General features: G+C 46.6%; 1 protein-coding gene across 3 annotated transcripts in view; it reads left to right on the top strand.

The window, feature by feature from the left end:
* The window catches only part of Kif6 (kinesin family member 6), a 391,803-nt gene that overhangs the window by 5,757 nt on the left and 359,332 nt on the right, over positions 1–26,714 (top strand). For 2 of the 3 annotated variants that reach the window (XM_045157624.1, XR_006638595.1), the window contains exons 2-3: positions 1,164–1,273; positions 3,519–3,593. In XM_045157624.1, coding sequence (XP_045013559.1) covers positions 1,164–1,273; positions 3,519–3,593 — 185 coding nt within the window. The remainder of the gene's footprint in view (positions 1–1,163; positions 1,274–3,518; positions 3,594–26,714) is intronic. The other variant, XM_045157625.1, reaches the window with a different exon arrangement.

Raw genomic sequence — 26,714 nt, 5'->3', positions numbered from 1 at the left:
GGCTTGAGGCTTGCTTTTCCCAGCCAATAAAAAAAAAAAAAGAGTAGGTAACCAAGAAGAGAATCCGAGAATGTTACAGTTGTCAGAGTTTTTAAGACCCTCTCATTCCATCTCGCCTGGAAGAGGTGAAGTGATTTCTCCTCGGTCATTTGCCAGTTAGTCGCAGAGCTGGGCTGCAAACCTTGAAATCAGCATCAAAGGCATGAAGTACATGTGCCCATCAAAACCACATGTCTTATCAAATCCCTGAATACATTTCATGGAAGCTTGGGTGTCTTTGAACATAACTTAAATTTGAGCACTCTGAGTTCTCTGAGAAGGTTCTGACCTCATCCGTGGACTCTGTGTCCAGTGGTTTGAAGATACCCAGAAGTACTTGTTGATTATAGCAAAAATGTTAATTTCTGTTACATCCTAGGAAAGCAAGACACACCATGTGGTTTTCAGGACCATTCTGCATAACCGCAAGGAGGTAGTCAAATGCATAATGTTAAATGTTAGGTCCAAGGTGAACACCCCCATCCATCCCAGTCTGGAGGTGGCCCTGGTTACTGGTCCAATTTTTTTTCCTCTTATATTTTTCTGTACATCTGTTTGAACCCATACACAGTTCAACAAAGAGAAATACCCAAATTATGACATGTGTGGTAATTTGACAGCATGTCCCCCAATAGACTCAGAGACTCAGGGTGTCTTATTAAAGCTTATAACTTGGGATTTCCAGCTGCCTGGCTGGAAGAGGTGTCACTGTGGGCAGATCCTGGGGTCCTGTGCTAAGGTGTGTTTGGGGGCGGGTCTGATTTCCAGCCTAGAGGTATGTGGAGAGGTCTGAGTTCTGCCTGGGCCCCTGATGTTTGCTGTCCTTTTGTGCTTGCTTATAGTGCTGGCTGGTGGGAGTCTCTCTGCTTGGATCTGTGAAAGGGGACCAGCCTCTTCCACCATTACGAGCCTTCCCTTGGATCTGTACACTGACGTTAAACCCTTCTTTCCTTAAGCTGTGTCTTGTTTGGGTGTTTACCCCAGCAATGACTGTGACAACATGTTAGAATATCTTAACATAAAGACAGCTTTAGCACCATAACAATGCCAGTCACAATAGCCTGGTCAGGGTTCAAGTTGGAAATTTAACAATGCACCTTCATTGATTGTTTCCGTATTTTCAGATTTATTCCATAGATGAAGATGAAAAATTAACACCTAGCTTGGAAATTATCCTACCACGTGATTTGGCAGACGGATTTGTGAATAATAAACGAGAAAGCTACAGATTTAAGTAAGTTTATCTTTTTCCACCTTCATTTCTGACATATTTTTAAAAAAGATAATTTATTTATGAAACAGAGAGGGAGAAAGAGAGAGAGAGAGAGAAAGAAAGAAAAAGACAAAGAGCTTCCCAGGGCCTCTTACCTTTGCATATGCAATCCAGACACGTGTGCCACTTTGTAAGTCTGGCTCTACGTGGGTACGCCTTCCCTTGACAGCATAGTACTTGGGTGCCGTTCTTGTTCCTCAGGGAAGTGGGGATGGGGAGTGGCTCATTGGCCATGTCATCAGCAGCCTGGTTGGAGAAGCCACACGGCACCCCGACCTCAGGGTGGACCCAGAGGAAACTGTGCTCCGGAGAGCAAACCGCTCCTCGGCCCTGTGTCGTGTGGACCTCTGTGAGGTGGTGGCGCTGGGCAGATCTGAAGCTGGTTCCCCCCAGGCGGCTTGGAGGGGTGCTGTGAGCACAGCCACAGTCAGGGTCACGGTGGCCTTGCCTCACGTGTGCTCACGCCTGCTGGGTCCTTGCCCGGGCACGTGCCTTCGTGGACTCACTACCTGCTTCTCAGAAACGAAGGCCGCGGGGATCGTGCAGGTAATGATGGTCGGAGAGGATGCATTTCTTTGCTTTTTATATTCCCAGGCAGACTCCAGAAATCTGTCCAGAGCTCCTCAGTAGTAAAAACAGCCTTACATTCCATTAGCAGCATCTACTCTAACTGACCATGTGCCCAGCTGACTTTGTAGACAGGCATGTGGACCAGAGAGGTGTCCTCAGCCACTCCAAAAGCTGCTTAGGATGCCCTCGAAGTGCTTGCTTGAAAGTTTTTCTTAAAACCTTTCCCTTCTTACTTTTTTTTTTTTTTTTTACGATTTTGTATGTATATATGTATGTGTGTGTGTGAGAGAGAGACACACAGGGAGAGAATGGGCACACCAGGGCCTTTAGCCACTACAAACGAATTCCAGACACATGCGGTACCTTGTGCATCTGGCTTTACATGGGTACAGGGGAATAGAACCCCCATTCTCAGGCTTTGCAGGCAAGTGCCTTAACCTCTGAGCCATCTCTCCAGCCCTTGGAAGTCTTAAAGTCCTCCTTCTCACAACTTTTATTTTGAAAAAAAAAAAAATTAAAAAGACAGAAAAGGGGTCTGGAGAGATGGTTTAGCAGCTAAGGCATTTGCCTGCAAAGCCAAAGGACTCAGGTTCGACACCCCAGGACCCACATAAGCCAGATGCACAAGGGAGTACACGCATCTGGAGTTTGTTTGCAGTGGCTGGAAGCCCTGGCGTTCCCATTCTCTCACTCTCTTTCTGTCTGCCTATTTCTGTATCTCTCTCTTAAATAAATAAAAATATTTTTAAAAAAAGACAGAAAAGATAGAAGGATAAGCCAGGTAACATCTGTTGAGGAGGGTCACCTTTTGTAATGTTTTAATGCCCCCTGGGGGGGTGGGCTCCTATTTGCTGGCAGCACCTTGTCCCACTGCAGGAGACAGGATTCCCTGTCTCCTCCCCAGGCGCCCCACTGTGCTGGGGTCACTGTAATAAGCTGCTTCAGAAGGGCACTGTAAGAGAAGTGAAACTACCACCATGCCACCTCCTTTGCCCCTAGCTGTCCCCAATGTGATACAAGCCTCTCGTTACAGAGCAGTCCGTCGCAATGTATTTTTTAATTTTCTGAAACGCGGTCAGCAAGGTGACACCCCTCCTCCCCGGGAGCTGCACAGCCGAGAGTGGGGGTGCGGTACCTGCTCGGTGCCACGTAAACTTCAGCCCCCGTGTTTGAAATGGCATTTGGTAACCGGGCCGGCCCCCGTCACGTCCTGGGCTCACTGGGCAGACATCAGAAGGTGCCTGTCTGCTGACATCTCGTTCTTGGGTTTCCACCACGCGCAGTTGCCTGGGTTTGAATTTGATGCCAGCTGCAGACGCTGTCCCTCCTGAGAGCTGAAAACACACACTTTATTATTCGCTTCAAAGCTGCTGCAGTTTTATTTATTTATTTATTTTCTTCCCCAGAGGGTTTGGCTGTGCATAGCCTGTCAGAGCAATGCTGTTTACCCAGCGTTTGTGCCCGAGGGCACAGCAGCACGGTCTGGTGGGATGACAGGGCACACAGTGTGTCAAGTTAGCTAAGCCTGGTGGTGCAGATGTGGGGTCCCTTACAAAGCTCCCAGAAAAACAAGATGTGGTCATCCAGTAGAGTTCGCAGGCTCAGCTTTTAAACCACGGCTGTGTTCACATTGCAGATTTCAAAGGATTTTTGATCAGGACGCAAAGCAAGATATCATTTTTGAAAACATTGCCAAGCCAGTTGCTGAGAGGTAGGAATCCTCCCCAATTCTCATCAGCGGGTTTGTGGCTTCTCGTCTCCTCTTTGGCCCTTGGGTATTTGTGGCAATATGCAGTGTATCGACTATATTCTCTGGCTCCAGGGCACGAAATGATGATATCATTAATATCTTCTGTTCATATAAGCATTTGTCTTGTACTGAGACTCTGAACCTCAAGGGAAACCAGTGATCTGGACAGAATTCTTACTGTGATTTTACAGGATAACACGCACCACAGGAACACGGCTTAGGTGGGCAGGGCTGGGAGAGACCTAGGTGGTGTCTAGCTGCTCAGAATCCATCTCTCCACTTAATGTGATTATGTGGGCAAATAATAAAGAAGCTAGCGGCCTGGAGGGATGGCTGCATGGTTAGAAGTGCTTACTAGCAAAGGCTGGCAGTCTGGGTTGGATTCCCCCAGTGCCCACCTAAAGCCAGATGCACAAAGTGGTGCATGCATCTGGAGTTTGTTTGAAGTGGCAAGAAACCCTGGTGTGCTGATTTGTCCTTGAAAAAAAAAAAGTGTATATATATATATATATATATATTTTTGCTGTAGGGTCTCGTTCTAGCCCAGGTTGACTTGGAATTCACTATGTAGTTCCAGGATGGCCTTCAATTTACAGCGATCCTCTAAACTCTGCCCCCCCCCCCCCATGTGCTGGGATTAAAGGTGTGCGCCACCATGCCCGGCTTAAAAATATTTTTAAAAATAATATGTCTAGGAGCTCTCTGGGAGGGTCTTTCTCAGTGTCACATTGAATCTTATTGTCTGGGTCCATTCCCTTCAGCAGATTCAGAAAGTTCCAGGCTGCTGTTGAATAGAACCAAAACTCACATGAGAACACTATGTCAATAAAAGTGCAAGGTTATGAATCTATCTCGGCAAGCACGTGGTCCTCTTACAGGGAATATGTGCTGGAATACAGTAGTCAGAAGGTCGCATTTTGCTCCTGCATTGATTTGGCTCACTGCGGTCATCCGTCTTTACAATGAAGATGAGTCTGTCTGCTAAACGAACCCATTTCCAAGTCCACTGATCAGTGCGTCACTTCTGTGGACATTCGTGGTCACATCATCTCTCAAGCTCCTGTGTTGTGAATTCTGCCTATACCAAAACCTTTATGCATTGGGTAAAATGCAATCAAGTAGGTTTTAACATTTTTCCAGCCTTAAAAAAAAATGTGCGAGTGTGTTCTCGTGTGGGCGGGTAAACGTGTGTGCTGGTGTATACGCCCGTGGAGGACAAATGTCCACCTCAGGTATCTTCCTCGGGAACACTGCCCACCTTTGAGACAGGGTCCGTCATTGGCCCAGAGCTCACCAGTTAGGCTACATGAATGAGTTTTCTGCAGAAAGGTGTTCCGTGACAGCAGGTAGGCCACAGGATAGAGTGACAATTGTAACAACCGGTTCATCTTCAGAAGAGAATGGTACTGAGTGAATTACCTTATGAAGTTAATAGCCTAGGGAAGAGATTACTCATTCGCGTTAATTTTAAATAGTGTCACATATATATATTCATGTGTTCACATTTTATGCAAATCCGAATCACGTAACTTAGAAATGGCAAAACATAAAGCATTTTTAAAGCCTCATTTGCACACAGCATTTGAAGTAATATTTATCTCCATAAACTGAAAATAATTTTTAAAAGAATTTCATAATTCGTCAGGCTCATGAATGAGAACTATACCGCATTAGATGTCAAAAAGAAATGAGCCGGGCATGGTGGCTCATGCCTTTAATCCCTGCACTCAGGAGGCAGAGGTAGAAGGATCCCTGTGAGTTTAAGGCCACCCTGAGACTACATAGTGAATTCCAGGTCAACCTGAGCCAGAATGAGACTCTACCTCAGGAAAAGAAAAAAAAAAAAGAAAGAAACGTCTGTTATTCCTCAAGTCAATTAGCTCTGAGGACACATTCCAGACATAAAATGTCGTCATTTTAGGGGCCAAAGATATGGCTCAGTGGTTAAGAGGCTTGCCTGAAAAGCCTAACCACCTGGGTTCAGTTCCCCAAACCCATGGAAAACCAGATGCGCAAAGTGGCACGTGCATCTGGAGTTTGTTTGCAGTGGCTGGATACCCTGGTGTGTCCATTCTCTCTTCTCTCTCTTCCTCTCTTCTTGCAAATAAATTAATATAATATAATTAACATATAATTTTTAAAAATATAGTCACTTTGAACAAGTCATATAAGTTGTTCTATTAGTTTAACACATCCTGGCTTAATTCTGGTGACTGCATGCAGTTAAAACTAAATCAGGGCTGGAGAGATGGCTTAGTGGTTAAGACATTTGCCTGCAAAACCTCGGACTCAGGTTTCATTTCTCAGGCCCCACATAAGCCAGATGTACAACGCAGCGCAAGTGTCTGGAGTTTGTTTGCAGCAGCTAGAGGCCTGGTGTGCTCATTCTCTCTCTCTGTGCCTCTCAAATAAAAAAAAAAAAATCTAAATCAAAACCAGGCATGGGGTTGCATGCCTTTAATCCCAGCACTCTGGAGGCAGAGGTAGGAGGATCACCGTGAGTTCGAGGCCACCCTGAGACTACATAATGAATTCCAGGTCAGCCTGGGCTAGAGTGAGACCTGACCTTGAAAAACCAAAAAAAAAAAAAAAACCACAAAAAAACCCCCAAAAACCCAAACCAAACAACAACAACAAAAACTGAGTCAAAGCCAGTCACCTTTTCTTCTCAAACTTTATAGTTGGAGATCTTAACTTCTCTTTGCCCACCTAGTCTGAAGTTCTGGCGGGACACTGCTCATTACATGGCTGTATGGATGGAAGGCCCTTGTGAAGCCTTAACTCCTATCATCGCACGTTCACTTACGGACTCTGTGATGGTCTCCTAGTTACTACACCCCTGCCAGGACCTGTGTCATCACACTGTCCCTTCTGAACTTTGGTTCTTCTGAGATATATCTTGTGCTGGTTGCTTTTTATCATATGAATGTTCCTCATTGATTTTTGGACGAGTTTTTAGAAAGATAAATCTTAGCAAGTGTGGAAATGCTTTGGGCACTGCAGAATATAAAAGGATTTGTTGATTTATTTTCTATTTCATCTGTTTTTATGCCTCTCAAACTGGAGTGCATTGACACTTAGCAATTGTGCTAATTTGTCAGAGAACACTGACTGCCCTCAGCCGGTGTGGAACGTGTTCCTGGACTGGCCATTTCACCAAAAGGTTTAGGGAGGGAATTTTGATTTTGCTTCTTTTTGTTGTTGTTGTTTTTTGAGATAGGGTCTCACTCTAGCCCAGGCTGACCTGGCATTCACTATGTAGTCTCAGGGTGGTTTCAAACTTACAACCATCTCCTACCTCAGCCTCCTGAGTTCTGGGATTAAGGAAGTGCACCATCACAGTGGTTTAGGGAGGGAAACTTTTATTTTATTTTATTTTATTTGTTTTAATTTACATATTTGAGAGCAACAGACAGAGAGAGAAGGAGGCAGATAGAGAGAGAGAGAGACAGAGAGAGAGAATGGGCGTGCCAGGGCCTCCAGCCACTGAAAATGAACTCCAGATGCGTGCGCCCCCTTGTGCATCTGGCTAACATGGGTCCTGGGGAATCAAGCCTCGAACCGAGGTCCTTAGGCTTCACAGGCAAGCGCTTAACCGCTAAGCCATCTGTCCAGCCCAAGGGAGGGAAACTTTTAAAGTGTTAGTTTTCATACAGTCTTATCACATGCCTCTGCAAAAATTGCACAATTCCTGTTTTCTACTTTTTTTATTTTTAAATTTAATTTTTTTTAAATTTTTATTTATTTATTTATTTGAGAGCGACAGACACAGAGAGAAAGACAGATAGAGGGAGAGAGAGAGAATGGGCACGCCAGGGCTTCCAGCCTCTGCAAATGAACTCCAGACGCGTGCGCCCCCTTGTGCATCTGCCTAACGTGGGACCTGGGGAACCGAGCCTCGAACCGGGGTCCTTAGGCTTCACAGGCAAGCGCTTAACCACTAAGCCATCTCTCCAGCCCTTTAATTTTAATTTTAATTAGTTTTTTTGAGAGCAAGAGAGAGAGAGAATGGGTGTGCCGGGGCCTCTAGCCATTGCAAACAAACTCCAGACATATGTGCTATCTTGTGCATCTGGCTTATGTGGGTCCTGGGGAATTGGGCCTTAAACTGGGGTCCTTAGGCTTTACAGGCAAATGCTCAACTGCTAAGCCATCTCAGCTCCTGGACTGTACAAGAAGGAGAAAGGTAGCTGAGGATTCATGGTTCTCTCTGCTGATAGGACCAGTGCTTTGTCCCAGCCACGGGAAAGTCTGTAAGATATACATACGATTGTATTCACACACATGCAAATGTGCGCAACATACACACACACACACACACACACACACACACACACACGAGCAATTTAAGAAGGGCCTGAGAATTGTGTGGAGCTAGTTGAATGTGGTTACCGTGAGCTCCCTAGCAAGCGTAGACCTGTGGTGACTACTACATTGTAAAATATAAGCATTGCTTGAATGACAGTGTTCTTCGGGACTTCCCTGAGATGGTACGAAGATTGCCTTGTGGTTCAAAGAAGCCCTCATCTATATGATGGAACTTTTTAGCCAGATCTGGTGTCCCCCAGAGACATTCCTGACACCAAGATTCCATGCAAGGTGATTATTTGGGATGTGGGACCAGAAACGGGTGTCCTCCAGAGACCGTCCTGACACTGGGAGTCCATACAATGTGCTTATTTGGGAGACGGGACCAGAAACTGCTGTCCCCCAGAGACATTCCTGACACCAGGAGTCCACACAAGGCGATGATTATTTGGGAGAAGGGACCAGTAAGAGACTGGGGAATGAGAACTGGCAGGAAGACCAGGCCCTCTTGAGTACGGTAAAGGGCCACTATGAGCAACTTGCACCAGTCTCCACTGTTACAGTCTGGCAACTGCCTCCAGTGTCCCTTCCAGGGAGCAAAGAGTGGTACATTACCACTCTGTCCATCACTGGGCAGAGGACCATTCCCAGGGTGTTAACTCCATAGCACCTCAAGCCTCGCCTTGGCGTGAGATAATGGGCGTCCGCAGTCAGGACGGTGCGTGGACAAGGACCCACGCGTGCTTACAGCAAGGAGCATGAACCGGAACTGGAGGGAGGTCCCGGGAAGCTGGGGCGGGCCACGGCTCACTTCTGCTGCAACCCACCCACACTGCTTCCCACTGTAGCCTGGAATGTTCCTGGCCTCGCTTCTCAGCAATTATCCTGACGACAAATCAGGGTAAAAGAAACCCAAAACAAACCTCAAAACAGTGCTATTTGTATCTTCATCTTTTTGTAAGTCTGGATCTTCAAAACATTATGGTGCCAGCAAGGCCAGAGAAGCATCTGTGGACCGAGCAGGGGTGGCAGCTCTCCTCGTTTCTTCCCTATGGTTTGAGATTCCCACACTCAGTATCATTAATTCCAGAAAAAGAGGAGGAGCTCCTCTCATTCATAAATTTGTATATCAGGCTGGAGAGATGGCTTAGTGGTGAAGGTGCTTGACAGCAAAGCCAAAGGACCCAGGTTCGATTCCCCAGTCCCCGTGTAAGCCCGATGCACAAGGTGGCCCATGCATCTGGAGTTCATTTGCAGCGGCTAGAGGCCCAGTGTGCCCATTCTCTCTCAAATAAATGAATAAAATATAAATGTGTTTATTGTTTTCCCTCTAGCACTCTAAGCGTACCCTTGCCTCAGGGCCTTTTCCCTTGCTTCCTGCTAGCTCCCCTAACTGTCCCCCCAAACTTCTGACTCTACCTTCCATTGCCATGGGGGCTTTGGGGTTATAGACACAAGTGTCACTTTGCATCCAGCTTAATTTACTTGGGTGCTGGGGAATCAAACATGGGCTACCAGGTTTGCCCGCAAGCACCTTTAAGTGCTGAGCCATCTCCCCAGCTCTTCCGCCAGGCTTTTAATTCCAACTCGGGATTTTATCTACTTCATGGATTTTCTCTCCTGGGTGGTTTTTAAACTTGGTTTCTCCTCAGGTTCAAGTTCACAGTTTCATCTCAGACTTTTGAAGACTTATCCACAGATGTTTCAAAGACATTTCTAGTTGGAACTGTTCACCTACTGTCCTTCAAAAGAGTGACAGAATGTGCTGGAGAGATGGCTTAGCAGTTAATCGCTTGCCTATGAAGTTCGAGGCTCAATTCTCTAGGACCCACGTTAGCCAGATACACAAGGGGCACACGCATCTGGAGTTAGTTTGTAGTGGCTGGAGGCCCTGGTGCGCCCATTCTCTCCATCTGCCTCTTTCTCTCTCTCTGTCCATCGCTTTCAAATAAATAAATAAAAATAAACAAAAGAAATTTTAAAAAAACAGTGACATAAGTGGACAGCAAACAGTGCCTTCTTGAGCCTCCTTCTTGCAGCCAAATGTGTGCTGACTAACTCCAGCCAGCAGGACTTCCACTGGAGTTCTTGAGTTCATAACGAAAAGCTTTTTGTTGTTGTAGTTGGTGTAATGAGTGCATATGTAGAAAGTGAGGCCAGGGAATTTGTATGAGTAATCAACATGTATTAATAAACATTGTGAATGGAACATAAAATGTCCCCCATAGGCTCAGGTGTTTGAATACTTCGTGCCCAGCTGGTGGCGCTGTTTGGGGAGATTCTGGAACCTTTAGGAGGTGGAGCCTTGCTGGAGGAGGTGGGGTCGCTGTGGGCAAGGCTCGCTTCCTGTTTGCTCTCTGCTTCCTGCTGGATGAAGTGACAAGCTCTGCTTCATGCCCCTGCCACTGTGCTCTCTCTGCCATGAAACTTCCCCTTGAGACTGTAAGCTAAGTGAAACCCTTTTCTCATCATAAGTTGCTCTGGTTGGGTATTTTTTTTTCACAGTAAAGAGAAAGGCTCCAGTATAATAAAGCATTGTTATTTTTGTGCCATACAGAATTCTAACAGCATATAATTTGGAATTTTGTTGTTATTCCTGCTTGTTATCTCTTTGATTATAAATAATCCTTGTGTTATAAGCACAATATTAAAATACTTTTAAAGGAAAAACTTTATTTTTACCTTTTTGGAAGGATCACATTGATTCCTTAAAGGCCTGGTACAAATGAAAGAACCTAATTCTTATAGAAGAGGTCACGAAACCCCAACATGTATGTCCTGCCTTGATGACCAGGGTAGTCACTCTGTGGCTTTGGGGACGTCAGTGCAAGGTTAACTTTCCCTGTCTCAGTCTCCCAGGGCGGGCTTGTCAAGGAGATGTCCTGCCATACTAGATTCAGCATCTTTAACAGATTTCCCCCTATGTTTTGAAGCAGGGCCCCACATTATGAAAGTATTTTTATTTGTTACTTATTTGTAAGGACACACAGAGAGAGAATACCAGGGCTTCTTGCCACTGTAAATAAATTCCAGATGCATGCACCACTTTGCGCATCTGGCTTTATGTGGGTATTGGAAAATTGAACCTAGGCCATCAGGCTTTGCAAACAAGCACCTTTAACCACTGAACCACCTTTCCAGCCTGGACCCTGCATTTTTATTGTGTTCTGGACCCCAGAATAGTGAAGCCAGCCCTGGCAAGGTATTCCATAGTCCACTTCTCGCTTGCAATTAAAGGGATCTCAGTGTAGCATTCTCCCTCTAATATTTTACCCTCAGCTTATTGTGCTTCGGATTCGAACATACCAGAAACATCCAGCCCTTTAAGGCTTTCGTTAGTGTGTACATGTGTGCTATTTGTACATGTCTATGATAAGTACATGTGTGTGAGGGTTGGCACGTATGCACAAGTGAGCATGTGTAAGCCAGAGAACATCTGTCCACCATCCTGTTGAGACAGTGTCTCTCACTGGGCTGGAGGCTCACCAGTGGGGCTGGCCTGTGAGCTCTGAGAGCCTCCATTCTCTGTCTCCTCATCATGGGGATTCTAGGCAGCTTTTACTCTGATCAGAATAGTCCATAAAACTTGGCTTACCACTTCAAAAGGTATCCTCAGTTGCAAGCACCAAGTCCATGCCCATTCCTCCAAAACAAAGGTTCCAAAAGATCAACATCCACATGGCCAGGTTCATCTCAGCCCACTCCTCGGTACCAAGTTCTGTAGCAGACAGATTCAGGTTCACTGAGATGAACGTCCAGACCAGGCACAGTTATGGAGGAAGGGATATTTATTGAAGCCTACAGATCCAGGGGAATTTCCATAAGTGGCAGAAGAAGCTGGCCTGCCTTCAAGCAGAGAGAGAGAAGTACAAGCCTAAAGGTCAAAAGCCACAGCACACTTCAGGAACTCCAGCTAGGCACACTTTGCTTCTCTTTAGATTGAAATCTGAAACACACCACCACACCTTAAGATCACCCAGTGACATTGCCTCCAGCAGGTGGCTACAGATGCAAACTACAAACAAACAAACAACTGAATATATTGGGGGCCACCTATTCCATTCAAACAACCACTCTATCTATCTATCTATCTATCTATCTATCTATCTATCTATCTATCTATCTATCTATCTATCTTTCTGTAGATATATATGTACCATGGCTACTCTGTAGTATTCATGTTCCCTGTGATCATGTCAGCTTTTCAAGGACATGGGTTTTGTTCAGTGATGGGTGCTGAGTGCCTCTAACAGTAGCCACAGCAGGTACCCAGGGGATATTTGTGGACTTAATGAAGTCTGACATGACGGTGTAAACACACGTTTTGTCCGTCATCCCCCCAAAATAACTCCCACAACAGCAAGGGGCTTTTCCTTGCACTGTAGACAAATTAGATTCTTGATTCTTCCAATTATTTACAGCCCTGGGTTTTGTGGTTTCGTGCATTTTTATTAATGAAAATTCCCACTGTGAAGCCATGTACTCAATGCACGTTCATCAGTGTAGCTCATGTGCATTTAGAGCCATGAAAGACTTACAGAACACTGAAAGCTGAAAGAGTCTAAGTGAAAGAAAAATCTCAAATGGCTTCATTCTTTCTTTGCTTGTTGAGGTTGTTTATCTCTTAGGACATTCTATTTTGCCCTGGTCTGAGTGATGATAGAAGCCTTTAGTGTCCTCATGTAGAACGATCCGTGTCTTCCCTTGGTTTGGGAATTAACTCTTATTCATAAATAAACATTCTTTACCTAGGGTTTTGCAGAGACTCAAATGCATGTGTACTGTTGTGATTTCTCTGTCAGGCAGGCGAATCTCTGACGGTCAACTTTACTTTTTCTTCTGCAGAGATTCAGATGCACATGTACTGTTGTGATTTCTCTTTCAGGCAGGAGAATCTGACGGTCAACTTTACTTTTTCTTCTGATATTTTTTACCTCATCATGACAACATCACATTTTCTCCTCGCTGAGGCAAAAGCCAGGATCGTTTGTAGAACTAGGATGTATCTTTAAAAAAATAAAAAAAAAACTTTGGGGCTGGGGAAGATGGCTCAGAAATTAAAGTGCTTGCCTGAAAAGCCTAAGGACCCAAGTTCAATTCCCTAGTACCCACATAACCCAGAGGCACAAAGTGGTGCATGCATCTGGAGTTTGTTTGAGGTGACCCAAGATCCTGGCGTGCCCATTCTGTCTCTCTTTCTGTCTCTCTCTGCTTCCAAATAACTAGATAAATTTTAAACAAATGAACTTTTGTTAGGTGATATCTTAAGGATATTAACTTGTTTCTTTGCGTGTGTGCATCCTGTCATGTCTGTGTGTGCACGCGGGTCTTTGCGTGTGTGCATCCTGTCATGTCTGTGTGTGTGTGTGTGCGCGGGTCTTTGTGTGTGTGCATCCTTTCATGTCTGTGTGTGCTCGTGGGTCTTTGTGTGTGTGCATCCTGTCATGTCTGTGTGTGTGTGTGTGCACGGGTCTTTGTGTGTGTGCATCCTTTCATGTCTGTGTGTGTGTGTGTGTGTGTGTGTGTGTGTGTTCGCGGGTCTTTGTGTGCGTGCATCCTGTCATGTCTGTGTGTGTGCGTGCGGGTCTTTGTGTGCATCCTTTCATGTCTGTGTATGTGCATGCGGGTCTTTGCGTGTGTGCATCCTTTCATGTCTGTGTGTGTGCACGCGGGTCTTTGTGTGTGTGCGTCCTGTCATGTCTGTGTGTGTGTGTGCGCACGTGTGCCCATGCAGGTGCAGCAGGCGTGCGTGTACACGTGAAGGCCCGGGTTGGTGCCGCGTGTCTTCCTTGTTTACTCTCGTCCGTGTTGATGCGGACAGTCTCCCACTTGCACGCCGAGCTGGCCAGTTTGGATAGCCTACCTCGCCTCTTGCCTCAGCGATCCCCTGTCACCACCCCTGAGCACTAGGATTGCTGATGCACCACACCCAGCCAGCATCCCCGTGGGTGCTGGGGGCCCAGACTCAGGTCTTCCCGTTTGTGCAGCAAGAGCCTTATCCACTGAGCCGCCTCCCCAGCACTAGACTTCCTTCCTTCCTTCCTGTCTATCTTCCTTCCTCCCTCCCCTCCCCTTCCCTTTCCCTTCCTTTCCTTTTCCCCCTTTCCTTTCCCTCCCTCCCTCCTTTCTTTTTTTTTTTAAATAAATTTCTTTTTTTGTTCATTTTTATGTATTTATTTGAGAGTGACAGAGAGAGAGAGAGAGGGAGATATATATATACAGAGAGAGAGAATGGGCACGCTAGGACCTCCAGTCACTGCAAACGAACTCCAGACGCGTGCGCCCCCTTGTGCATCTGGCTAACGTGGGTCCTGGGGAATCGAGCCTCGAACCGGGGTCCTTAGGCTTCACAGGCAAGCGCTTAACCGCTAAGCCATCTCTCCAGCCCCCTTTCTTTCTTCTGTTTTGAAGTAGGGCCTCTCTCTAGCCCAGGCTGACCTGGAATTCACTTTGTAGTCCCATGGTGGCTTCAAACTCATGGCGAGCCTCCCAGCTCTGCCTCCCAAGTGCTGCGATTAACGAGGTTTGGCACCATGCCCTGCTAGACTTGTTTCTTTACAGGAGGAAATTATGCTGAAAGGTGCTGTGCTACCTGTATGTCTGAAAGAGGGAATAGTCACATCAGAACAACAAAATCTGGATTTCCAAGGAGGCCACCACAATAATAATTTGCTTAAGTGCAGAAATGATGTAACAACCTGCTGGTTGTGGTGGTGCATAGCGGTAGGAAATTGGGGAAGAGGCAGAGGCAAAAGGCTCAGAAATGATGTAAAAACTTGATTGTCTGCTTTTAAAAACAGTTAGAAGAGCTGGGTGTGCTGGCTGAGGGCTTGCAATCCTGACACTCCTGACACTGAGGCAGGAGTGTCTCCTCAAGATTGAGGCCAGCCTGAGTTCCATAGTCCAAGGCCACGCTGGCCTACAGTCAGACCCTCTCTCAAACAAACCAAATGATATCACTGGTAGCAATACGGGTGGGAACCGTATCCGTAGTGTCATGGCAATATCTGAGATAAAGCTGTGGTGCCAGAGATTCCCCAGTTTCCACGTGTTGTTGTTGTCATAGAAATCAAAGTTTTAGGGCACTAAGGAAATATTAGATAGATGCCAACAAATTATGCTTCTTGAGCGAGCTTACAGCCCTCTTTATCCTCAGCATGGCAGCGGACTTGCCAGCTCACATGGGAAAATGACAAGTCCAATGTTCTCCTGAAGCTTCTCAAAGGCAAGAGATAGAAACCCACCACAAGGGCTGGGGAGAAGGCTCAGCAGTTAAGGCACTTGCTTGCAAAGCCTTACAACCTGGGTTCAGTTACCCAGTACCCATGTAAAACCAGATGCACAAAGTGGCACATGCATCTGGAATTCACTTGCAGAGGCAGGAGGCCCTGGCGTGCATTTCTCTCTCTCTGCCTCTCGATCTCTCTCTCAAATAAATATATGAAAAAGAAACCCACCACTGAACGTACCTTCAGTCTTTCATCTGTATGTATGCACATACAGTCAAATGCTCTACTGCTGAGCTGTACCCACGACACACACTTGTAAGGATCCATCTTAATCTCCATTGTTCAACTGAGTAGATTTGGAATCACCTAGGAGACACACCTCTGGTGAGCCTTTGAGAACATTTCCAAAGAGGTTTCATTGGGTAGGAAAGACTCAACTTGAAGGTGGGTAACACTGTGGGGTGTGTATGGCCCAGACTGAATTCAAAGGAAAACAGGAGACGGCCAGTGGTGTCCCAGCGTTCCTCTCCCTCTGATTCCTGGTCCTTCAAGATGTGAATAGTCTCAGACACACGCACCTCTGCCCACCATGGCGAATAGTGGCCTCTCAAACCACAAGCTAAAACAATCCTTTCCTTCCTGAAGATGCATTGTGTCAGGTATTCCATCATAGCCGTGAGAAAAGTGACTAACACATCGTGCAGTTCATTAGAACCTGTGATATGGAGGCTGATCTGTGAGTAGCAGAAAAACTCAAGCACTTACTGAACCATCAGCTCAGGCCCTTAGTCCTTGATTTTTCCTCTATCACAGGGACCTTGAGCTAAACCAGATACACAGTATCTCTATGTGGACATCATGTTAAAAAAAAAAATCTAGTCATTATGTTTGGAAAGTTCAGCAGTTTGAAAATTTAAGTATAAAAATATTCATTTTACTTTAAGTATGGGTTTTTGTTTGCCTTTGGTCCTGATATTTGATCAGAAGTAAGAATAATCGGGGTAGGGGTGAGTGGAAGTGCATTTATCTCTGTGGAGGCCCGGTTAAGGTCTTCTGACAACCATGACTTATTTCTTCTCTTACAACCAAGGGTTTAGTCGCATGTTGAGGAGTCGCTGTGGAATAGTCTCTTCCAAGTGGCCATTGGTAACTAACTCTAGTTAGCCACAGGGGCACTTCTGTTTGCTTAATCGGAATTCAGCCTCGTCTCTGCCAACTTGGCCACAGTGTGACACAGTGGCAGTAAGAAGTGAGGACTCATCTCTGTTTTCTGTTACAGTCCTGCAGGAGCCACATCATCCCAACACATCTCAGGTTCCTAAGGCTTTCCGGATGAGGTGCCTGCATAGACAAATCGCATTTTTCCCCAAAGTGACATGTTTAAAGTGGTGGTCCATCTCAACATTCCATTTGATGCTAATTTTCTTCTAGTGACCTTTCTCTTGATGCATTTTACTGATGATGCATAAACATGTTTTTCTTACAGAGACATGTATTTTCTTTTATATCAGTGGAATTGACCAACAAGTCATATTTATAAGATATTGCTTCTTTTTTGTTTTGTTATGTCTTTGTTTTTTTCGAGGTAGGGTCTCACTCTAGCCCAGATTGACCTGGAATTCACTATGTAGTCTCAGGATGGCCTCGAACTCGTGGCGATCCTCCTACCTCTGCCTCCAGAGTGCTGAGATTAAAGACGTGCACCACCACTCCTGGCTAAGATTGTTTCTTATATGTTACTACAGAAAATAATATAATTCCACTATCAGACATAGAAATTCTAATAATGGGGCTGAAGGAATGGCTTAGCAGTTAAGCTGATAGTCTGCAAAGCCAAAGGACCCAGGTTCGATTCCCCAGATTCCATGTTAGCCAGATGTACAAGGGGGCACATGCATCTGGAGTTCGTTTGCAGTGGCTGGACCCCCTGGCATGCCCATTCATATTCATTCTCTCTTCCTCTCTCTCTTCCTCTTTCTCTGTCAAAATAAATAAATAAAAATAAAATATTAAAAAAAGAAATTCTAATAATGTACAAAATGATGTGGCTCAAACCTCTGCCACAGTTATACAGAAACAAAGGGGAGTGGCGGGGGTAGGGGGGTCGGCACGGACACTGGAGTCCAGAGCTGAGATGAATTTCAGGGCTCTGGACTTTCCCACCGAGAGTTTACCAAAGTCACACTAGCTATCCTGGGTGTTGGGTGCGTCTGTATGCATGTGCACATGCATGTGTGCACATGGAGGTCCGAAGCCAACCTCGGGTGTCATTCCTCAGGTCTCTGGGCTGTCCACCTTGCTTGCGTCAGGGTGTCTCATTTGTCTGGAAGTCACGTAATCAGGCTGTACTGGCTTTGCCAGTGTGACCTAGAAATCCTCCGGTGTCTGCTTCCCCAACACTGAGATTCTAAGTGCATGACACCATTCCCAACTTTTCTCTCTCTTCTCCTTCTTTCTTTCCTTCCTTCCTTTCTTCTTCCCTCCCTCCTTCCCTCCCTCCCTCCCTCCTTTTCTTCCTTTCTTTTCTAAGATAGGGTCTTGCTAGTCCAGGCTGACCTAGAATTCACTATGTCGTCTCAGGGTGGCCTCGAACTCACAGCAGTTCTCCTACCTCTGCCTCCTGAGTGCTGGGATTAAAGGCATATGCCACCACACCTGACTCCCAACTTAAAAATGTTTTATTTTAAGTAATTTATTTGAGAGAAAGAGGGAGAGAGAGAGAGAGAGAGAGCGCGAGCGAGCAAGCATGCCAGGGCATCCAGCCATTGCGAATGAACTCCAGACACATGTGCCACCTTGTGTCTTTGCATCTGGCTTTTGTGGGTCCTGGGGAATCGAACCTGGGTCCTTTGGTTTTGCAGGCAAACGCCTTAACTGCTAAGCCATATCTCCAGCCCCCTAACTTTTTCTTTTAAACTCAGGTTCTCATGATAACATGGCAAGCACTTTACCAACTGAGCTGTGTCCTCAGCCCTCATACTATTTTAGACTCTGACTTTATTGAGAAAGGGTATCAGAAAGCACATTTATTTCCCTTTTTGCCATCTGCTCATCTATTCATCTTTGATTCTGGCCTCTCTTGTTTCTCTCTGCTCCAAAAGGGTTCTTTTTTTCTGCCCTTAGCACTGGAGTGTTTGTCTGCAGGTCTGTCTGCTTTTTTCAGAAATCCTTTGTTCATTCACTTCCAACTACTATTACCAGGTTTGGTAAGTGGAAAGAATGGAAGACCCGTTAAATCTGAATTTCAGATAAACACGACTATTTAGTACAAATACATCACAAGTGTGATACTGTTCTAAAACTTATTCAGCGTTTATCTGAAATTCACATTTAGATAGGAGCCCTGTGTTTTCCCTGGTAACCCCGCTTCCCAGCCTTGTCCCTCTGATCTTGTCTATATATATTTGTAGACAAGATCAGGTATATATATATATATATTTGTTGAAATAAGTGTTTCCGTCGTCAGGAGACTGAACTGTGCAGAGAGCTTGCTTCTGTGGCTGTGGTTGGTTTCCCTTGCCCGTGGCCGTTTGCGCCTGGATTTTGTTCCATGCTCCCATTGGTGGCTGCCCATCTGCCTGCAGCCCCCCACCCCACCCCCACCCACCCACCCTGTCCTCTCCTGTTAGTAGTGGGCAGTGTTTACGCACTTTGAGGTCACTTTGCGCCCTTACTCTCCCTCTCCATCTGGTCCATAGCTTCTTAAACGGAGGGTCATGACCCCATGTGGGCTCATATAACTGTCTGGAGGTGGTGAAAAATTTGGCACTAGGTAAAGGCTTCTAAATGTGCAATAACCAAGAAGTAATTCAGAGCCAAGCACTTCCTGATGCCCAGGTGCGTCTGGCGGTGTTCTGCGTCGCGGTGCATGGCTCCCCTGAAGTCTTTGCTCGGAACACTCACCATGCACGCTTGGCCCTGTGCACGCCCGTCACACCACACAGCACCAACACACACCGCTCACATTCAAGATTATCGTGGGTGGTGAATTGCCATGTTTTATTGTAAATACAAGGTTTTCTGCTCTTCCTGGAGCAAATAATTTAATTATGGAAAACAGAGGCTTAATATTTTCCTTCCGCCATCCCTTGGCATAAATATCAAATTAGCATATCTTTGGTTTCTACTGGGTTAGAATAACTGATATTAAAAATGACTGTTGAGAAGCCAGGCGTGGTGGTGCGCACGCCTTTAACCCCAGCACACAGGAGGCAGAGGTAGGAGGATCACCATGAGTTCGAGGCCACCCTGAGACTCCATAGTGAATTCCAGGTCAGCCTGGGCTAGAGTGAGACCCTACCTCAACCACCCCCCCCAAAAAAAAGAAGAGATGAGAAGAAGGGGAACAGTGGGGGATTCAAAGGAATAATTTGGGGTACAAATGATCAAAATGCAATATATATGCATGAAAATTAAACAATTAAAATCAAACATATCCATCACAAACATGCAGATTTGCTTTTATCTTGGATAAGTAGTAAAATTATATGCATAGAAAAGGATTGCTTATAATAAATATCTTAATGATTTTAAAAAATCAGTAAATGTTTGATTTGCATAGCTATTTTCTATACTTACATTTCTCAGACCAGGGCTAGAGAGATGGCTCAGTGGTTAAGGTGCTTGTCTGCAATGCCTAATGACCTGGGTTCGATTCCCCAGTAGCCACATAAAGCCAGATACAAAAAGTGACGCATGCATGTGGAGTTCGATTGCAGAGGCTAGAGACCCTAGTGGACCTATTCTCTCTCTCTTTCTCTTTCTTTCTCCTTTCAAATCAATAAATAAAATGCTTTAAAAATAAAGTCCTCAGGACAAAAGGGTTGTGAGTGGACAGAGTTGAAGAAGCTCTGACCTGGTCAATCACGCCCTGTCCATTCCTCACTCACAGCCCGTTTTCCCTCACTTGATCCTCCTCCCCTCCCTCACCTCTCCCCTGTTCATCTCATGTTTTTAAATTTTTGTTCATTTTTACTTATTTATTTGAAAGTGACAGAGAGAAAGAGGCAGCTAGAGAGAGAATGGCTGTGCCAGGGCCTCCAGCCACTGCAAACGAACTCCAGACGCATGCGCCCCCTTGTGCATCTGGCTAACGTGGGTTCTGGGGAATCAAGCCTCAAACCGGGGTCCTTAGGCTTAACAACAAGTGCTTAACCGCTAAGCCATCTCTCCAGCCCCCATCTCATATTTTGCTCACGGCCCTCATTCAGTTTCTTCCTTCTGTGTTCCCTGCCCACCTTCTTGTCCTGCTGTTCTGGGCTGGGATCTCGTCACCCGGGGCATTTTGCATAGCCTGCTTCACCATCCCAGTTTAATTCCTTCTCACCAGAGAGTCAACATCCTGCAGCCCCCCGCAGAATGCAGAATGCAGGGCCTCGCCCACCCGGTTCTCCGGAGTGGCCTGTGCCTGCTGACTTCATGGCTCTGCCTCAGAGTGCGCCTCTCTTTCGGGTCCCCTCACCCCTTGAACGCGAGCTAATGCTGGCAGGCTCTTGTGGGGTATTTTGAACGGTGCACTCATGGGCCTGGACATCACAGGGAGGTTTTGTCTTCGTTCTGGTAACTGTGTTAGCAGGTCTTCCATTATGGTTACCCTAATACAAGCTTAAAATTCCAGTCATTTAAATCTTCTATGGAGTACGTGTTTCAGAATTAGATAAGTTTACTCACAGTGAATAGAAAGCCGGATTGTATGTGGTCTTACATTTCCTCTTGTGATTTCCATTTGTTGTTATGGGAGCCCACAGTTTTGGGGACCGCGTCTCGGCGGGGTACCTTACCACACTTCATGGATGGGTTTGGCTCAGATACAAAGTGCTGTAGCAGCGCTTGGGGAAATCTGAGAAAGGCCACCAGTGGTTCCTGTAGCACCTGTTCGCTGAAGCCATAGCAGATGGTCCCTGGCGCATGTCTGCCCACGCAGAGTGGCTCGTGTCGTGTCTTGTCTCACTGAGCTCATCACGACACCGGGTGCCGGCACAGGGTATGCTGGCAGTCAGGGATGTGTGTTTGCCCGAGGTAAGGTGCTTAAAGTCACTGGACGGAGTCGGCGCAGTAAGGACTGCAGTCGGTCCATTCCTTTGCACACCAGCTCTCCAGTTTGTCCCGCTCACCCGTCCCCTGTCCCAGCCGGCTGACTTTTGCCGCGGGGAGGGGGCCATCCATGGCCTCGCCCCTCTGGCTGCGCCTGAGACTCAGTCACTGGAAAACCTGCATGGGAGGTGGGAGGGGACGAAGGCAGTGGCTTGCTTCCTGCGACGTGTCTATGGCTGGCTGTTTTAGACTCGGTGTGGGAGTGCTCAAGGCAGCCCGTACCCGTAGCTTCTCTTCCAGGTTCTAGGCATCTTTCCTAACCCTGTACTCCCAGGCTCATGAACGGCAACTGAGTCATCTCTGACAGCCCAGGGTCCAGCGCGACGCCCGTGGCTCCTTGATTTGCTGTCACGTCTTTATAAGAAGACCCCGCCTGCATGGACTTTGCCATCCATTTCTTGTCAGCATCCTCATCCATATACTGCTTTGCATGGGGTAAGGAATTCCGTCCTTTGGCTAGCAATGATATCCCTGTTAAAGACGGAAGCAATGTTAAGTGGCCAGCAACGGCCAAACAGCGCCTATGGACTCGATCCAGGATTCCAGCCCAGCAAAGCCGGCTTCCGCCTACTGCCATGAGCGCAGACTGGCCTCCCTGTTGCCTAGGGAATGTTCATTGTAAAGGGCTCTCTCAAAATGATTCCTTGATGACAGCTAAGAGCTGATCAAACAAATTACTCTTCTCCCTCACCTACCACTTTCATCTATAAACTTCAGAAGCTGCTGCTTTTCTTTCTGTTACACAGGAAGCAGTGAAGAAATGATGTTCTTTGATGTGCGAAATAGGACGCTTAATTTTTACTGATTACTCCCAGCCCCATTAGAGAATGATCCTTTGCTGTAAGTGTTGCGTGAACTCCCAAAGGCTCACGTTTTGCTTTTTTCCTGGCCTGCAGAGTCCAGCGTTGGTATTCCCTTTGCACAATGACCCAGTTTTGACATCACCTTGGTCCTGTCCACTCATTCCCAGAAGTGATGTGACCCTCGATATGTGGCCAGCTTTGTGCCAGGGGATGTACCTCACCATCCTCCATGGTCCTCTGTGATACAACCGGTGCCAGGCGATACAACTGGTGCCAGTTTCCATCCTTTGGGCTGGTACCGAGGCAGTGCCGAGGAGCCCATCTCTGAGCTCTGGGCACCTACACTTGCTCCACCTTGCTGTTCCTAGACGGCTTATTTGGCAGTTGGATTTTTTTTTTAATTATTTATTTATTTATTTGAGAGAGACAGACACAGAGAGAAAGACAGATAGAGGGAGAGAGAGAGAATGGGCGCGCCAGGGCTTCCAGCCTCTGCAAACGAACTCCAGACGCGTGCGCCCCCTTGTGCATCTGGCTAACGTGGGACCTGGGGAACTGAGCCTCGAACCGGGGTTGGATTTTTTTCCAACATGGCAGCTACCTAAACTGAAGCTTCATTTCTTTCTGCCGAAGCTCTGGAAGTAAGGCAACAACCCTGTTACGTTCCCTTTGGGGCCTCTTGATCATGAAAACTGTCACCGGATGATAGCCAGTAAGTATCCTGGCCTCAGGTATACACTAACTTTAAACACACAGTTGCTTTTTAGGAGCTCAAAGAAGGAAAAACACATTTATGACTTAAGTGTTCGTGTTAAAAACAGCATATGTCCATGAGAGGCTATTTATAGTTTGAGTGGCCATTCTGTAGTGAGGAGTGGCTCTCAACAAATTTGCTTCCCGGCCATTTTTCCTAACGTGGGTGGTTGGGTTATGGGAGAAGGCCAAGGCAGCTCTCGCGCCTTGTTGTCTGGAATCCCATTTGATACTGCTGCTGGCTAAAATCTGCCAATGGAGGGCACTTGACCAGAAATTCAAGTCTATTTTTTAAAAATATTTTTAAACCTTTTTTTTTTTTTTTTTAAATTTACAAGCAGAGAGAGACAGAGAGAAGAAAGACAGAGAGAATGGGAGCAGCAGGTCTACCAGCTAGTGTCAACGAGCTCCAGATTCCTGCGCCACTTTGTGTGTCTGGCTTTACGTGCTACCAAGGAACTGAACCCGGGTTGTTAGGCTTTGCAGGCAAGCACCTTAACTACTGAGCTATCTCTCCAGCCATTAAAAAAAAAGCTTTTTTGTCTTTGAGAGAGAGAGCTAATGTAAGTGATAACCAGCACACCATAACCTCTTGTTGCTGCAAATAAACTCCAGACACATGCACCTTTGTGCATCTGGCTTTACATGGGTACTGGAGAATGGGACCCGAGTCATCAGGCTTCTCAATCAAGTGCCTCTAACTGCTGAGCCAGCTCCTTAGCCCCATGAATTCAAATCTGTGAGCACAAGAAGTCATTTTTCGTTCCTCAAACTAGGGGTCTTGTGGCCATGTTTACAGTTGTTCTGAATAAGGTATTTGAGGACAGAAACCAAACCGCTTATGCACTCATCTCTCAGTCTTACCCGGTGACCGGCGTGATGAGTGTGCTGTCCTGATGAAAAACAGGTTTGCACGTTTGCCCATGGGGGAAACCTGCCTCCATTTACTTTTCAGGGCCCATTTTCTGGGGGAAAAATAAAACGAAGTGGTGCTATCTTTTGTTTAATAAAATTACCTTCTTACATAGTTTGAGATCCAGGCCAATGTATTAAGCTCAGTCCCATACAAAATACGATTTATTCCATTGTGCTGGTAAAGATGTAAGTGTCAGATGCTATCCCGAGGCCCTTTTGTCCTCCATCCAAATAAGAGAGGATGTTTGGGTGCAGAGATGTTTTATAATCCAACCCTTATTATAAAAGAACAAAATTCCAAAAAATTCATTAAAAAATCATTTAAAAGCCAGGTGTGGTGGTGCACGCCTTTAACCCCAGCACTTGGGAGGCAGAGGTAGGAGGATTGCTGTGAGTTCGAGGCTACCCTGAGACTCCATAGTGAATTCCAGGTCAGCCTGGGTTAGAGTGAGACCCTACCTCAAAAAACCAAAAAAAAAAAAAAAAAAAAAATGTTACCAGACCCGTAAATAACAGTAATGAAAAGCCCTTACATAAACTACTGGGAAACAATTAAGCAAAAGGATTCATAAAAAATGGTTGGAGTCCAACACCAACAAGTAAACAAAGAAAGTCAACACATTAAAAAGATAAAAAGAATTAACATCGCTGGGCGTGGTGGTGCACACCTTTAATCCCAGAACTCTGGAGGCAGAGGTAGGAGGACCCCCATGAGTTCAAGGCCACCCTGAGACTACATAGTGAATTCCAGGTCCCTTACCCTCTCCGTGTTGATATCTGGCCGCGACTATCCCTGGGAGAAAGCACTCCCTGCTGACCAAAGGCCCTGTAAACTCCTGCGCAGATGTCAGATGGGCACACCATGCAGCCATGCAGCCCTCCCGTGCTTCTCCAGGAAGTTCACCTTCTCGTTCGTTCTCCAGACAGCTGCTTCCCCAGTGAAGTCTTCAGGGCTTTTCTCCATCCCCTTCTCTTTCGTCTTGAGTGAACAGATCCAGTCACTCCTGGCCCGGCTCATCGGTCAGCCTGATTCCTTGACTTCCTCCTGCCCACCACGGTACTCAGAGCTCTTCTGACCCCTGTAAAGGCCGCGCCTCTGCTCACTTCGTGGGGCCTCGGCTCACCTTCCCCAGGACACTTCACTTTCAATTCTCTTCTTTCTGCAACATCACAGATTTTTCAAGCCCTATAAGCTCATTCTCACCACTATATACCAGCACCATGACCATGTGTGTATCCATGTGGGGTACACGTGTGTGGCAGGGGTGCACATGCACATATGTGGGCATGGGTGTGAAGGGCAGAACAGCTTGGGGTGTTATTCCTCCCAGTGCTTGTCCCACCTGTTCTTGAGAGGGGCTCTCACTGGCTGTGAACTCACTGTAGGCCAGGCTGGAGGGCCAGTGAGAGCCCGGGCTCCTCTGCTGTCCACCTCCCCAGCGCTAGCTTGCACGTGCTTGCCAAAACACCCAGGATTTTATTTTTTTTCGAGGTAGGGTCTTACTCTAGCCCAGGCTGACCTGGAATTCACCATGTAGTCTCAGGGCAGCCTTGAACTCACAGTGACCCTTCTACCTCTGCCTCCTGAGCGCTGGGATCAAAGGCGTGCGCCACCACGGCCAGCTCCAGTTATTTTTTAATGTGGGTTCTGGGGATTGAACTCGGGTCCCCGTACTTGGGCTTCACTAACTGGACAGCTCCCGTAGCCTCCGTCTTGACCTGTGCTTGACTCCCATGCCTTCCAGCTCTTGCCCATTTTTGTGCTCTTAAGAAAAAAAAATCCAAAAAGAGTGGCCCTCTTTGTCTCTACTTCCCATTGATTCTTGACCTTCTCCAGCAAGGATTTAATACTCTGCCTTAAATCTATTCTTGTTAAGGTCATTAATGGCAGTCAATGGCCAGGTGCCTTCTGGTTGTTGGAATGGATGGCCCACAGTAGATCCAGGAGTTTTATTCAAGCTTGTAACCTGAGGTCCCTGTGTGTGGATCCTCGGGTCCAGCCCTTAGGCGTGTTTGGGGGCCAGATCTGAATTCCAGCCAAAGGTATGCAGAGTGCTCGAGTTCTGTCTGGTGCTGGTGGGAAGGGGGCCAGCTTCTCCTGCCATTATGGGACTTCCCCTGGATCTGGAAGCTTCAAATTAATCCCTTCCTCCTCTCAGAAACTGTTTCTGGTTTGGAAGTTCATCCCAGCAGTGTGGGGCTGACTGTGAGTGACATGCCTGTTCTCATCCTTCCTGATCTTTGAGAAGACAAGGCTAACTTCTCCCCGCTCTTTGAAACAGCCCTTTACTCTTGGTTGATGGTTATTAAGGGAGGTTTTCACTTCATGACCGGTCTTCGGCTGTCAAGCCCTTAGGAACACGATGCCAACTCCTCTTCCTCCTCCTTGCCCCAGCCACCCCCGTGGCTTGCTTTCTCAGCTCCCAGGATAACAAAAATCATGCCTGGGTTTCTTATCTCATCCCATGTGGTCTTCCCTCAACCACTCACATCTCAATTTAAATGTGACTTCCTCAGAGGGGCCGTCTCTTACCTGCAAAATGGAATTTATCTGGTCTCATTAAGGCAATCATCCTATTTTCACTTTCTTTATGCTACTTGAATTTTCTGATTTTTTTTTTTTTTGGAGGGTGGGGTTAGGGAGTTTTGAGACAAAGCCTTGCTGTGTAACCCAGACTGGCCTCAAACTCACAATCCCCCAGCCTCAGCCTCCTGAGTACTGAGATTATGGCAGAGCCGCCGCACGTGGCTCTCTGATATTTTTCTTATTTTCTGTCTCCCAGACAGACAGCCCGATGGACACAGATACCTTGACCAGTGCCTCCTACACAAGAAGCATTATGTATCTGTGGATGAGTGACTTGACAGCATCGAATATTTTGCCTTGGTGAACATGTGTCTCCAGGCCACTGTCCCCAGGGAAGAGGCACGGGGCGTCCTTCCTCCATGAAAGAGGGAAGGGAAGAGTTGTGGCCGAAAAG

The sequence above is a fragment of the Jaculus jaculus genome, chromosome 8 (assembly GCF_020740685.1).
Source record: "Jaculus jaculus isolate mJacJac1 chromosome 8, mJacJac1.mat.Y.cur, whole genome shotgun sequence".
Taxonomy (NCBI): domain Eukaryota; kingdom Metazoa; phylum Chordata; class Mammalia; order Rodentia; family Dipodidae; genus Jaculus; species Jaculus jaculus.
Note: the sequence above shows the minus strand (reverse complement) of the source record. Positions and strands in the feature narration are given on the sequence as shown.